Genomic DNA, 15562 nt, shown 5'->3' on the forward strand with positions numbered 1-15562 from the left:
GACGTATGTTCTCCCAATTTGCATTTGTTTTATTAGACGCTTAAAAATGTGGATAAACCTTTAATAACTACAAGGAAACAAAATGTTTTCATTCACACAAACCTGTGGGACATGTTATCTTGACTTGGTAATGTACAAAGGTAGAGGAAATTAAATGTTTCTTGTTAGGCTCCTGTGCCAATATAACTTCCTACGTTATGTAGGAACTACATTAGTTACCACTTAACTAATACAGTTATGCCATAGCACCTTTTCTAAGGATGATTACAGTTCAGTAGAATAATATAATGCATAAATGTTGATTGCGCTTTTCTTGCCTCAAAAACCTAACAGTATAAATAAAAACAAAACCAGGAAAGGTTTATTACCTCTGTCCATGTTATCTCAGTTTGATTAAGTGCCAGAATCCTCAATTTTGAAAATACATTGGATAAAGAAGTTGATGTAGACGGAAATTTCATTTTGTTTTCACTGTATAAAAATAATCATTAGCATAATGAATAATTGCATTTATTTAATTTTAAGTCACTAATTTGGAATTAGGTATTACGGGCAAAAACAATTTACACACAAAAAAATGTAAAAAGTCACTTCCAAGGTGTCACATGTTTTAAATATCCTTCTAGTTATATTCAAAGATGCTCTTTCCTAATTCACTTTCCTACTTCATGAATGTATATTTATTCATCTGTGGCCTTCTTCCCCCCTTTTCCTCCCCTAAATTTTGAATATGAAAAGAATGACTTTCATTAATATTAAATTTAAACAAATTCAGATTTTGGGCTTAAAATCCTTAGTGTCAATTGAAAATAAAGAGCCTACATGACTATCCAGACTCCTGTAAAACAAAAAGATATAAAATCCACTCTCAGTAGCAAAATATCACTATAAATTAGTTAAAAGATTCTCAAATCTGCAGTCTTCAAATTAGTTTTCATTACTCACCCCCAAACAAAAGTTTTAATTTCTTTCCTAAGGTCTGATCTACCTGCATATTATGATAAAAATCTCTCACTGTAGTTATATTACATACTTATGGGTTAAATTTCCCCATTTAAACAAGCTCTCAGAGAGCTGGTGGATGGGTAATCACTTTTATTCTTCTTCCAACATTCCTTGCACACACAAAAAAATCAGTAACAGACTTACCTGCTAATGTCTTTCTTTTTAAAAGTGTTTACTTTAAAAACTAAACTTCAAAACTTACTTTTTTACAAGGTCAAACCAATAAAAAACAAATTTGGACTATTTCAGTTTGCAGTCATAAGTGTCAGATTCCAGCACCACTCCCATTTTGCTTTCCAATATTATCACAAATAGCTTCTGAAAACCCTTCAGTCTAGACTACATTTCTCAACGATTAAGAACTGAACAAAATATTCTAGGTGCATTAAAATAAATTCTCTGTATTCTCATGCATGCTGATAATAATAAATCATGACAACATATGCTCTAGGCAAAGTTAGATTTACAAATAGCACCCGGGTTGAAAACAGCTGTTCAGTGCTAAATATTGAAGAAATGGAACACCTACAGCTCTTTAAAAAATACATTTTTGTCACATTAACTGTAAGAGCAAATATAAAAATTTGGCTCACTTTTAAATTAAATTAACTAGGTATTTATTTCAATTTAGCTTACATCACCTTCAATTGTTTTAGCTACGTTATGTGTGTATTGTACAATGAAGGCATTGGACGCTGCTAATCTCAAGAGATCTCCAAGAGTCTAGGGAAAAAAAAAAAGAAAAAAAAAAAAGAGAGAGAAGGCAGAAACCCAAATATGCCTTTTGTCTTATTGCCCTGCTGCTGTCTTCAATGACTAGTACGACCTCCAAAACAGCTGAACAATGCTGCTTAAAGAGTTAGCAGTCAAGGTGTTAGCCTTGACAATAAAACCAACTTCCTAGAGTTGCAGCTGTAACATTAACTTCTCAAAATTAGTGCTTTAGGCTGCTACTATTTACAAACTTTAATCCATTGTGTTAGTTCACACCAGAAAATTAGTCTGGTATGTGCCAGCTAGCGCATATAGGTGCGTACTAGAAACGTTCTTAATTTTGAAATTATTTTGTAAATTCTTTCTTGTTTCAACGGAATTGCAGCTTTATTTAACAACATCCTCCCTCCATTTCCAATGTCATCACTGTACAAGAGATTTTCCCCTAGGCCTGTCACCATGATTCACAGTTCTTATCAGCATCATTTCAGGACAGGAATGGACTGGGTCTTGGGATACTTAAAGTTTGGTTAAAGCATTATGGATATTTTAGATTGGTGTGAAGACACTGTTGATAAAGCATCATTCTTAAACAGAGGTGGGTTCCTAAATAAAGACTTCCCTGGGTGGCAAAATATATCAACAATAATAAAGAGATATAAAATCTTTAAAGTCTTAAGACTTGGAGTGACTTTAAAAGGAAATAAAAATCTATTTACTTCACAGATTTTCTATGTGGAAAAAAATTTCCAAGCTCATGGAAAAAAATACAAAGATGTTTGCAAACCCAGAAGGCAAACAGATAGCTACTACTGAACCTAACTAAAAAATGCTAAGCAAATTAAAAGCAATAAGGAGAATTACTAGTGCTTTCACAGGCAGGCTGCTAAATCCCGAGTCCTGCAGCGGTGCCACCTCAAGGTCTTGGCTTCTTCTGAGGGGCCCATCTGCCAGTGGAGTCCCCACACCCTGCCAGTGCCATGCAGACCCTACGCACAAGTATCCAGTCTGACCTGCTGCACATGCACACAGCAAATTTGGCTATGTCCACCATGAAGCTGGTCTCCTTGCTGTGAACCAGACTCACTGCACACATGCCATGTCGATGCATACACATGTTAAGTCAGCTCTGCCTTGGGGCAAACTAAGCTTTAAAATCAAGAAAATTAATTGTCTTACGTGTCACAGAAGTGCGTAAGAGCATCTTATGATGCTGTAAACCTAAGTTTCTATACTCCCTGTTTCCTCATTTCTATAAATGTATGCCAGGTAATTATTTTTGACCTTCATTCTAACTGCTTAAAAGAGTCTACAGCACCCTGTAAAAATCTATAATGCCTTTTAGTCCGGTCTCCCTACCCAACAAGCCAATTTGCAGAAAAATGATGAAATCTATTATGTAGAACACGTTGACAAATGTTTAGATTCCTGTAAATGTTTAATGGCCGAAACCTGTATTCTGTTTTTCAGACAACTGTGATTTTTCTAATTTTACAAAAGTCCAGTCAACATCCATCTGTCCCAAGCACTTCTCCAGAATTTAGCTTTACATAGACGCTAAATTCCTAGGGTTCTGGTGTTTCCTTCAAAAGGGATGCCTGAAAAACTATAGTACATGCATGAGTTGTTTAAGGACAAGATGTAAAAAAAAAAAAAAAAAAAAAAAAAAAAGTATTTAAAAACTTAGCTCCCATTAAAATGACTATTGAGGCATCCAGTTACCTTTAGAATGCTGACCCTGTATTTAAAAGAGCATCTGCTTTTTTTGTCCCTACCCCAAAGGAACAGAAACCCAAACCTTAATATTTATACCTGATATTAAATGTTTCCAGATTCTGAACTTGAGAAGCAATAGCTGTTACTGTCTCCCAAGATGATAACAGATTTTTTGATAGATTTATATGCCTGATATCTGAAATTTCACATCAAGAAAAAGAAACTTATCTCAGATCTGAACTTCATTTTTCAGAGATCAGAATTAGGGTTTTTTCATTTTTGAATCAAATAAACAAAATTTTAAATTTAAATAAATAAAAAACCCCACATTGCTGGAGCTTTCTGAAGTTGCAGTCACAGTAACAACCTACGACGATATTTCTATTTTTAGCCATAATTTGTATTCCTTCTGAAAAAATGGTAGGCAGCTACTTTTTAATTCTGTAAACATTGCGTTAAGCTTCTAAATAAAAACTGCAGTTTTAAACATTTTTTTAATAAAACGATACAAATATGATTCATTGAAGTGAACACTTGGAATGCTAAAATATGTACTTTAATTGTGGCATCATGCAATATACCAAAAAAGGATACTAGCACATGTTTTGCTGATTTCCTCTTTCTGACCAGCATGGCTCACTGCACACTCACGCACGGAGATATCTACCAGTTGGTTCAGTTGGCTAAATGAAAAAAACCCATTCTGTTAAGTAATCTTCAAACAGAAATAGGTACGTTATAGAAATACCTGGTTGTTACAACTAAATAATATCCTTCTCGTACATATCATCTTCTTTAGAATTAGCAATATGCAGGTTGCTTCACTACAGTGTCTTTCTTACTCGAAAACAGATACATCTCCTCTGTGTTTTGCCTTTACATTGCTACTACAAAATAGGAGTGGTTGAACCACAACTCCCCCCCCCCACCAAAAACCCCAACCAACCCTCATCCAACTGAAAAAACAGAGTTATAAACCAGACAAAATATAGCTATGCAAATTGGAATTCAATTAGAAGTTAAACAGATTTCTTGTAATACTTTTTGCAAGAGGTTCTAAGTTATTTGGGCATTCTTTGTATCACTTATCAAAAAAGATGAAGAGTATTTTTGTCTCCCAGAACATATTAAGCAGTCAAAGGGAGAATAGTTGTGGAATATCAGCTCCAAAGGAGAGTGCCACCTACTGAAATGTCACCTCTCTGCTGCTGGAGGTCATTAAAACTGCAGTCTATTACACATTATTGAGTTACTTTCTTACCCTTCCAGATAAATGAACGTGACATGAACTGACTGAAAGACTTCATCACTAGCAGTACAGTGACTTTCTGCCTTCCCTTTCTTAGTTACAAAGTCATTACCGATTAAACAAAGATTAATTATACAGTATTAAGAAAATATTAAAATACATCTATTTAAAAAGGAACATGCCTGTGTATAATGATTGCCAGTATCATGATAATTTATTTCACTCATTTCTCCCCAAATATCATCACCTCCTGCTCTGTGACATCAAAATGAGGACTGTGAGCACTCAAACATGACATAATCCCAGTTCCTATACATAAAAAAAGGTAAATTATGAAGTCTCAATAGGAAGTTTTATTGTCTATTTCACCACAGGTGCAGTTTGGCTTACTTTCAGAGATACGACAATATTATATGCAAGGCAGCCAGCTTCCTTTCCTTACAGTTAAACTACTACTTGACTAATCAATCGCTAAGAGTGTACCTTAAGATTTTCGTATACTACACTTGCCTTTGTTGTTCTACAATAGAATCCATGCCAACAAATTCCACAGTCTTCCTTCCAAATACTAATGTATTCTCTGTCCCAGCTTGCTCATCATTCAATCCGTACCGGTCCTTTACTGCAGTAAGAAAATCTACTCCAAAATTTGCCTTGTTTGGACGGATAAATGATCCTCCTCTAGGATGCCTAGAACAGAGCAGATAGGAAAAGGTGAAATATGAAAAGTTATCATAAGAATGACTAGTCTCAAAAGTACTAATTATTACTTTTTTAAATTACTGGGAACAAAAGCAGTCAAAAGCCAATTCTACAGGCTAATTTTAGATATCATTGTTCCCACTCAGTGGGATCAGGTAAGACTTGCAAAGTATCTTTGACAGTATTTGACCCAACAAGTTCACATTGTGAGATGCCATGAGAACTGAAGCACCAGATCTCCAAAAGTACTTACACATCAAAATTAGAAATAACTGCTCTGTTGTTTGCAAACTCATAATGAACTCAGTTTTCCCAGAAAATTAAGTTTCTGCCTATGGACAGACAGAGTTACCTAAATCATAAAAACAAACGTGTCTGGAGCCTTACCACAGCCTAAGGCCCATAGGAATACTCATTGCCTCATTATATTTGACTTGAATAATTCACTTGCAATTCTAAGAGAATGCAGCCTTGTCCTTCTATCCACACAAATGACACAAGATGCAAACTGTACCACTTGGAACTCTCATACTAACTCAAACTTTTACAAATTCTAATATTAACTCTGTAACAATTTTGAAACTGAATATTCAACAGAATTATCCAGCTAATGTATGTTCTACACATTCCTATGAAGTTTCTTAGCTTTTCTTGAGCCCTGAAAAAATGTTATTGCATGACAATTTCTAGCCACGTAATTGCTTTGACAATTTCTAAGAAAGTTAGCAAGGAAACACAGTATTTAGGAAGAACTGGCAGAGACAAGTTGTGGGAACGGTATCACAGGGCAGATAGAGGATCTGATAGGAGGATCAGTCCGAAAACAGCAGGAAGAAAATTGGTAGTTATGATTACCTGTCTGTCTTCCAGCTGAGAAGAGTACAGACTTCGGTTGGAAAGTACCCAGGAGGAAGAAATCACTTATGTAAATAGAACTCCTCTTTTCGAAACAGCATGTAAACACCAAGTGGCTAATTAGCAAACCATAATATAAACCACCAACTCTACAGAGTTCAAAATTCTCTCAAACACTAACTATACACCTTGAATTCTATGGACCTATTACAAGTAGATGGAATAGTTTGGGCACCATGTGTGCACATTTTTATTAAAAAATCACCACTGGAAATTGCCTATCCCAGTTTTGTTCATTAGCGTTTCTAATACGTAATTTAAGTAGTCTCCTATCCTAACGAAGGATCTGGATAGAAACAAAGTGTTATTTACTTTAAAACTGTTTTCAGCCTAGATTTGTAGTGACTAAGTTTACAGTGCAATGATTACAGAACAAGCAGGAAGGCACACTCTTAGAGAATGTAAATCCAGTGTGTACTTTCATGTTCAATAAGCGTTTTCAATTCTCTACATTTCTAAGCCAGTAACCTTAAGTCTTTCCTTCCATTCCTTTAAAGATCTTCATAGCTTGCAAACATTTAGTTAGTTTATACGTTAAACTTCCTCAAATGTAAAAATTATGCAACTCTTCCTTGACATCACTTCTTAAAACAATGAATGACATTTTCATCATCTCAACTATACCTTCTTACCTGTGAAGTATGTAACTCCTACTTTTGCATTTAATTAAGTGCAACAGGTTCATAGATGGCAGACAGTGTAAGATTCTACTTGGGGCTCTGAAAAGAAGGCTTCTTGTACTCTTGTCTATCTGTGATTCACCCTAGGGGTCCTGTTGTATGTTTATTCTGACATCTGCTTCTTTCCTATCACCTCAATTCTCCCCATTTTGTTGTCGCCATCTCTCTGCACTCAACAGTTCTGCTACTTTTCTTCCTCTGCTTTCCCCACCCCTCTCACCAGAGCTAATCTAGACCCCCACAGCTACATCCCTCCTGTCATATATATACTTATCCCTAGTATAGCCAAGCCCTTTGGGTCTCTCCATCACCATACCCATTCCTAAGCCCATTTCTGTCCTCTCAGGTCACCACTTCTATCGGCATCTCCTTCCTCATTGTCTTTGCAGGAGCCAGTTCTATCCCTAGGAAAAAATGCAAAGGAAACTAGCTACCTTGCCCCTTGTCATTTGGAGCTACAGGAAAACTATGGTGCATTTCTCTCTCAAGACCTTCCTATTGTTTTGATCACAGCAAGATCATAGGGTTTCTCTCTCATGTTCCTATGACTTCCAAGCACTATGCATGCTATCTTATCTAATGTATAATCAAATCCATTCCACAGCCTAAGTTTCCTTTTCAGTTCCATTCTATTAATTTGATCTACTTTTTCAAGAACTGTCACAGAGAAGGACAGAAAAGGAGACTTTTGCAATAGGAACCTATTTTCAGGCAAAATGATTATGTGTTCAAGGAGAGAGTTCACTTACCTGTAATTTGTTTTCCCTAAAATACACTGCCTATATTATCTTTCACACCAGGAAAAATAAGCTATACAAGCCATATGTACGTATCAAACAACTAATGTACAGCACCTAGACTCATGAACACACACCTATTAGCAATCAGTCTCCATAACTGGGAACTAAACAGATAAATCCTAATCCAAAGAGTCATACAGCATGCATATCATGAGGTGGAAGAACCTGCAGATTACTGATCAACCTGACTTAAGCTGAGCATTCAGAGGTCTGAGAAGAGGGGTTTTGTTCCTATGTGTGTTAAAGGTCCTGCAGCCAGGACAATACACCATGCAAAACAAGTGGCAGAAGAGATGCCCCAATTTCCTTAAGCACAATATCTGGAACATGTCCAGGTGGGGCTGACAACCAGCTGGCTCTGGTTAATAGTGACTCTTCTTTCTTACTTTTAAAATAGAGATGTTGACTCCAATCTCAGAAGTCAGCTTGTAGGACACTTTCTATTCATGATTCAGTAGCCTGAAGCAATACAGCCCATCTGCTAGCATGCCCAGGGCCCTTGAAAGATATTCATTAAAATTTAGATTAGCTATCAACTTCCACTGGTTAACCATCCCCCTGAATAAACAGGAAATTTGGCATCATTCTTCTTTGCTAACGTAAAATAAAGTGGTGGCACTGCTCATCATTACAGGTACATGACGGCTCTTCATGTACTGGAGGGGAGTCACACACATATGCTTCTCAGTACCTGAGGTATAACGCAGTAGTACATACACTGTGTTCTTCTAATAGTTACACACTTGGGCTGTCTGACTGCAGAAGCAAAGTTCTGAGCCAAGGAGAGATCTCAGCTTTAACAGCCTAGATAGTAAAGGCAGACAGAAGGGCTTCTTTGCCCAGTACTGGCTGTTTGCAATGATCACTTCAAGGCAATTATCATCGTTACTGGGGCACACCAGTACAAAACTCGTAGGGTTTCATAAATTATAGCCAGTTGAATCCATGCACGGCTTTTCTAGATAGGCTCTGAAAAGATCTTTTCCTCTAAGGGGAAGGTGCTCAACAGACCACGCTTCTTTTAGAATAATCTACACACTGCAGTAAAGAAAACCCTTTAAGTTTTAGAACAGGCTGTGGCAGCTGTGGCATCAAACAAGGCTTATAAGTGACACCTAACACTGATCTGTTATGGTGTATCAAATTCCTGACTGCACAGCAGAAGCTTTGCAAACATCAGCAAGTACTCGAAGTTCTTGCAAGTTTACCTTAGTCAAACAGACAAAAAAGCTGAGTCTGAGCTTTCACAAAACAAGGACAGACAGACATCTGCAGTTCCATATGCTGTCTTAAGGTTCTGCTGGTGCACAGGACCCGTTTGAATAGTGGTTAGGGATAACAGTTTTGTTTCAACACTGTTCTATTGACAGCAGAGAGCCAAAGTCTCTGATCGGTACAGTGACACAGAGTGAAACAATCAAAACTTCCCGAGACCTTCTGAGGCTAAAACAAATCTTGGGAATGGATTCTCCTCTTACTAAATGGTAATCTTACTTAAACCTGTGGTAGAATGGGGACAGTGTGGGGAACAGAACAAGGACTCCACTTGACAGGAGGCATAAAAGAAGCTTGAACATCTGTAACTGTGGGGAGAAAGAACAGGGTACCAGAGCAGCAGTCAAAACCTGGTTTGATGCCATCAACCTACCAGCAGCACATCTCTGCCTAGGCCAGACAGAGCTGCTGCCTGGTCAGATGCTGAGGTGAGCCTGTGCCCAGCAAGGGGACAGACATCACGGGGAGCAACATAAACGTCTCAGATCTCAGCGTGCGTAAACACTTTCTACCAGCGTGCACGTTAACAGACTGCAGGAAGCAGCACAGGGAGACCCAAGCTGGACCACCCCTGTCTCCCACAGGAGCTGTGTACATTCATGTAACTGTGTGGATGGGTCTGTGGGACAAGAACTTATCTGAAAGCATACTCATGTTTCAAAATAAATTTTAATGCTATTTTAAGGCTTGATCACTCCTTGTTTCTCTTGAAAGACTGTAGAACACAGCTTACTTTAATTACGTGATACACTACTGCAACCAACAGCTAAAATCATAGCTTCCTCAGTTATTGGGAAACAAGACTTTATTATCAGGAAAAAAAAACCTCACAAAAATGCCACTAGAGTATGCATTGCCATTTCCAACTAATCCAGAGTTGATGAACATGCTCATGATGTCAGCATAGTTTGAAGTACGGCTGTTTTGTTCTTTGGTTCTCATATTCTTAAGAAGTTTAATTAGTACCACAGAATATATGACCTAGATAAACGTACTGCCATGAAACATAAAAGTTTAGGTCACATTTCCAAAAAACTTGCTACAAAGACCACATATAGCTGACAAGCAGACCTACTGATTTACCCAAATAAGGACTACAAAGAAGATCCTCTAGTGAGAATCTCAAATTCAGTTTTATTTTCCTCTTATGATCTCATTTTGAAATGTCACTCTGTGAAGGATTTATTTTTTTTTAAAAGCATTCTTTTGAAAATTACCTTAAAAAAGAACTTTAAAATGTCCTTGCATTGCATTTGTTTACAGTACAAGTTACTCCATCAGCTCCTCCTGCTTATCAGAATTCAGGGAGTGAGCAAAGTAGGCTTGTCAGGATACTACTGATAAGGTTTGAGGAAAAAAAAAAAGTATTTATTTTTGCATATGTATATACATTACATAAAGAAACATAATTCCCCTCCCAAACAGTAGTAGTAAAGAGGTGAGATTTTAGGTTGTGGGTTGTGTTTTTTTGTAGCATCCTTTTCATAAAATAAGGTAATGATTTTTTACTTAAGTTTGCCTACATCTTCACAGTTGGTACATGCACTACAAATCAGTCTGTGCACAGGAAGTTATGTCCGTGAGTCATGGTTGACTGCTAGAACTATTATTTGTTCTCTTAGAAGGACTTTCACTGACTGGAGCAAAGCATGTTACGAAGAACTGGTATTGTAAGAACAACATGTTTAAAGATGACTACATATAAATTTGTTATAGGTGTATGCAGCTTCACTCAAAAAGTTGATTCTTACAACAAGAATTGAGACCACTCTCTGAGACCTCATCTCCTGGGAGCACACAAGAGTCTATGCAAATGTATATCAGTGTTATACACAAACAAATGTAAAGCCTTCAAGTTTCTGAAAAGTGTCCACAACACATTCAATTGCTTCTGTCTGGAGAGATTTGGAATGGCCAGCCAAATACATTTGTTATTTCTCCTATGGCAGAATATAACTAGCTTTAACTTGAAAACTGCTTCAATTAAATGTTGCTTAAATGCTTTGAATTTAAGAAGCGACTTCTGCTAATACATTCAAAAGACATGGTTGCTCTAAGACCATAATTTCCAATTCTTTAGCTAAGAAAAACCAGCAATATTGAATTTTTTTCCTCCATTGAAAGTGTCCTCATCCTCCTTAAGCCTTGCTTTATTATTATTAGATACAACGGAAAAAATACCCAGTCCTCACAGGTGGTTTGGGTTTTTTTCTTGATTTTTCTGAAGAACAGATTTTGTTTTATCACCTCATTTTCTGACAAAGAGGCCTCTAGGACCTTGTACAAACATAGAAGTTAAGAACATACAGGCTAAGAATTCTGATTTGCACTACTGAGCATAACCCCGGTCCTTCCCTGTTTATGCCTGTTCAGCTACAGGTAAGAGACAGTATTCCCAGAAGGCATTTCAAAATAGCTACTTTAAAATTTTGAATTATTTAATAGGTAAATTCTTCTGCTGATTCAGTCTGAGACCAAACAGCTCTACTTGCTGGCTTGAGAACAACTTTGATCTGAACTGATAATGAAGTATATTCTTTAACAAGCCCTGAACTGCTGTCAGGTCTCAATACAAATACAGCAGCCTCCTTTGCTACTTCAGGGAATTCCATTTGTCTCCAGAAGACCTTTTGGCAAATGCAAAACTTTCTCCACAATACAGAAATATTAATTTTAATCTCTTTTTTTTTTTTCTATGTGACATTTTACAGCAACATTTCTAAGTCCCTTCCATATCATATTCCTATATTCAGCTAGGAGAAAGTGACAAGTCTCATCTACTCAAAAATGGAAATGATCGCTATTTTCACAAGCTGAAGACACCCACATACTCAAGGCTAAGCAAACACATGCACTGTTACTACATGCTTTTAATTATTCTTTTGGAGGAATTCTCATAACAAATTTTCTCTGTTGAATCATCCATTGAGACCAAAACAAAGCACATGTACAAATACACCACTTCTGGTTCTGCAAAAATATTTGAACCATAACTAGCCAAAACTAGTGAGACTCTGGAAAACTGTCACTATGTACTTTTCTTACTCTTTCACACTTTTCCAGTTATCTGCTGTTAGCCAATGTCAGAGGCAGGAAACTAAGCAAGTCATATCTTTGGACTGACTTCATCCAGCTATTCTTACAGCTTTCATTTAAATGCAAGTTGAAAAAAAGAAGACGATACGCTTATCCTCTCGTTAATGCCTTTAACTTTTTCCAAGATGATTAACATGAGGAATTAGTTTCAGAGAAAATTCCTCCTACGTTTTCCAACAAACTAAGGCAAAAACACATCCTAAAGCAAGACCACAAGCAATTTTTAATTTATTTTCTGGTTTGCCACTTTCTTTCATATTTTCAAAACCCGTCTATTAATTCTGAGTGCTCACTGTCACAGGATTTGATTTACATTAGATTCATTTTACCTGAATGAACAGTTAGGAACAAACTGTAATCAAATCACCCTTTTACAGTTATTACCTGCCTTGGAAAGCAGGAGGTGGAAAAAAACCTAGAAATCTCTCCATTTCACCTCAGCAACAGAAGACTGGCTGTGATCCAGGACTCAAAACAAACGTCCATGTAATGCCACATCCTTTCTCCAACAGCAGCCAACAGAAAATAGTTGGGAAAAATATGACAGCAGTGCAAGTATTTTAGTGATACAGCCACAGAATATTCTCTCATCCTTCACCACTTCAATGCTCAGGAACTTACTGAGCTAGCAGTCTTTAGTATTTAAGAGCCATTGATGACTTTTCCTCTATGAATTCATCCAGTTAAAAAAAAACTCACAAACTTTTAGCTGCTGCAGTGTCCTCTGACATGGAAATCAACAGTTTGCTGCTGTTAGTATCAACCCTAGAGTCCTGTATTCCCCAATTTCAAACATGTTAAGTGCTCAAGTCTTTAAACTTAAAAAGTAATGCATGCATATACTTAACCCACACACACAGTTACACTGGTATTTTGCATGTATTAAAATGCAAGTGAACATACTTAAAAATTCCTCAGTGATACAAATATAATCATATTATATAGCAAGTCACAGTATTCAGATTTATTATCTTTTTCATATCAGCCAACTGATAGCAAAAGCGTTTGCCCTAAAAATTGCAAAAGGGCATTTTCCCATGACTAACTTGTCAATACCCATGACATGTTAACACTGTGAATTAACCTACCTGCACTTAAAATACTGTGTTCCTTCATGGGTACCATCATGCTTTCCTCTCTGAGGATCATCCCATTCCACGCCAAGCCAAATTCCTGAAAAATATGGTATATACATTTTCAAATTTATGGCATCATAGCCATAGAAATCATGGTTGGAAGGAACCCCTGCAGTTCATCTAGCCTAACCTTTTCTCTCAAAGCAGGAGATTATAACCAGCACTAAAATGGGACAGCCAGGTTAAGTCTCTACCTAGCCAGGTCTTGAAAATCTTCAAGGAAAGAGAAATTCAAATTTATCTGTGCAGCCTATTCCAGTGCCACATTACTTCTGTAGCTGCTTTCCTGTTGTCCAATCTGAACCTTTCTAGACAAAATTTGTGGCCATTATCCCTTATTATATAATGTAATACTAGTAAGAAGAATGTGACTCTCTCATCTTTATAACTGTCTTTCAAACAGCTGTAGGCAGCTATTAGATACCACTTAATGTTCTCTTCACTACACTAACTAAGCCTCAACCTCTCTTCACAACATATGTATGTGGTCTATGCCCTTAACCAACCTCACAGCCCTCCACTGGATCCTCTACTGTTTATCCACAACACTCTTTAACTGGGATGGCCACAAACCAGATATATTATTCCAAGTGTAACCTTATCAAGAACCCCTGCCCCAAGAGGGGGATAACAGCTTCCCTTGATTTGTTGGACATGTTTGTCGCTCTAAGGTAACCCTGTCACAACACATATCTTGCTTGTGACAAGAGTTTACTGTTCCCTCATATACGTGACAGTATATATGTACCTTAACTCCCACATCCTTTACAACAAACCCTGTAGGTTGCCAGTGCTTCCTGGTCTGTACTGATATACAGGTTTATTTCACACGGTATGTGGAAATTTATCCTTCTCCTTGAATCTCTCAGGCCGAAACCTAAAGGTCATAAAGCTTGCTCTGGATTGCAATTCTACCTCTTGTCACATCAGCCAGTTGAACATGAACACTGTTTGTTGTCTGAGACACTGATGAACACACTGAACAGGAGACTGAAGCATTTATTCCTGTAGTACTCACACATTACCAGATATCAAGTCATTGACTACCACTTTTCCACTTGACAGACCTGCAGACTTTTAACCCATTTAATAGTTCAGTCATTTGGCTTGTATTTCTCCAGCTTCCTTTATAGAGACAGTGTTAAAAGACTTACTAAAAATCAATAAATAATACATCCCCCATTCTCCCTTTGTCCACGTTCCCAGCTGTATCATCACAGAAGGTAATTAGGTTTGCCAAGCACAGCTTGTTCTTCCTGAGAAGTATCAAGTATTCCCAACTGCCACCTTGTCCTTCATGGGTTTGGAAATGGACTCCAAGGGAACATGCTATGTGATCTTTCCAAGAACTGAAGTGAGGCTGATCAGTCTACAGCTCCCTGGTCAATCTTCTTGCCTCTTCCAGAACTGTATGCAAGGCTAGTCTCCTTCCAAGCATCAGCAGTCTCCCCAGTCCCGTCACCACAAATTTTCAAAGATGACATATAGTGCTCTCACAATCAGACTGGTCAGAATTTTCAGCAAGCTGGGCTGTCTTATTTGTCCCCAGGCACTTGAATGTTACCAAAGGAGCACATAGTCTGTTGAACTGTTGCTGCTACCTATCTCTCTCCTTCCCAGACTATGCCAGTACACAGAAGTCAGGGAACAGACTGTCCATGAAAACTAATGGAAAGAGGAAGGCACTAAAATCTTTCCGCTCTAAGAAGAAACACAACCAATTTCAACCAAAAGTACTTCTTATGCTCCTTTCGACAACTCTGACTTCTAAAAAACCCAACAACTTATCTAGATTAGAAATTGCCGTATTTACAAAAGAGTAATGAGGAAAAACCAATTTGTAAATTGACACATTCTACTTGACAATTTTTTTTTAATAAGAAGAACATCATTAGAATTTTGAAGACAATCATTCAATGTAAAGGTTATTTACTATTGTGACGTTTACCTGCTGTAGGAGGAACACTCCCAACATAGCGCACAGTTGCATACTCTGTGCCACACAAGATTCTTCGACCCAGTGCATAAGAAGGCACCCAGGCAGTCATCCTGGGAAAACTGAAGTCTGAGTCGCTCACAGACCTGCGGAGACAGAAGCAATACCCTTACCACACACAAGCCACCGCTTCCATAAGCCCCCTACTTCGGGTTGCTTTTTCACTGCCTACCAGCATGCTGGACTCGTGAAGCTAAGCTCTGCCCTCCCAGCGTTACTGCCCGCAGCTCCCACGCACCCCCAGCGTTCCCACCCCCGGGGCGGCGGCGACCCCCATT

At 37.7% G+C, this 15562-nt stretch overlaps 1 protein-coding gene across 1 annotated transcript in view; it reads right to left on the reverse strand.

Annotated features, from left to right (window-relative positions):
• The window catches only part of TBCE (tubulin folding cofactor E), a 26540-nt gene extending 11204 nt beyond the window's left edge, over positions 1 to 15336 (reverse strand). The window contains exons 1-6 of the mRNA XM_010292508.1: positions 15237 to 15336; positions 13241 to 13325; positions 5195 to 5374; positions 4030 to 4118; positions 3532 to 3631; positions 369 to 471 (exon numbers count right to left, since the gene is read on the reverse strand). Of these exons, the coding sequence (XP_010290810.1) occupies positions 369 to 471; positions 3532 to 3631; positions 4030 to 4118; positions 5195 to 5374; positions 13241 to 13325; positions 15237 to 15336 (657 nt within the window). The remainder of the gene's footprint in view (positions 1 to 368; positions 472 to 3531; positions 3632 to 4029; positions 4119 to 5194; positions 5375 to 13240; positions 13326 to 15236) is intronic.
• Positions 15337 to 15562: the final 226 nt, after the last annotated feature.

Source organism: Phaethon lepturus, unplaced genomic scaffold (genome assembly GCF_000687285.1).
Source record: "Phaethon lepturus isolate BGI_N335 unplaced genomic scaffold, ASM68728v1 scaffold56068, whole genome shotgun sequence".
NCBI classification, from domain to species: Eukaryota; Metazoa; Chordata; class Aves; order Phaethontiformes; family Phaethontidae; genus Phaethon; species Phaethon lepturus.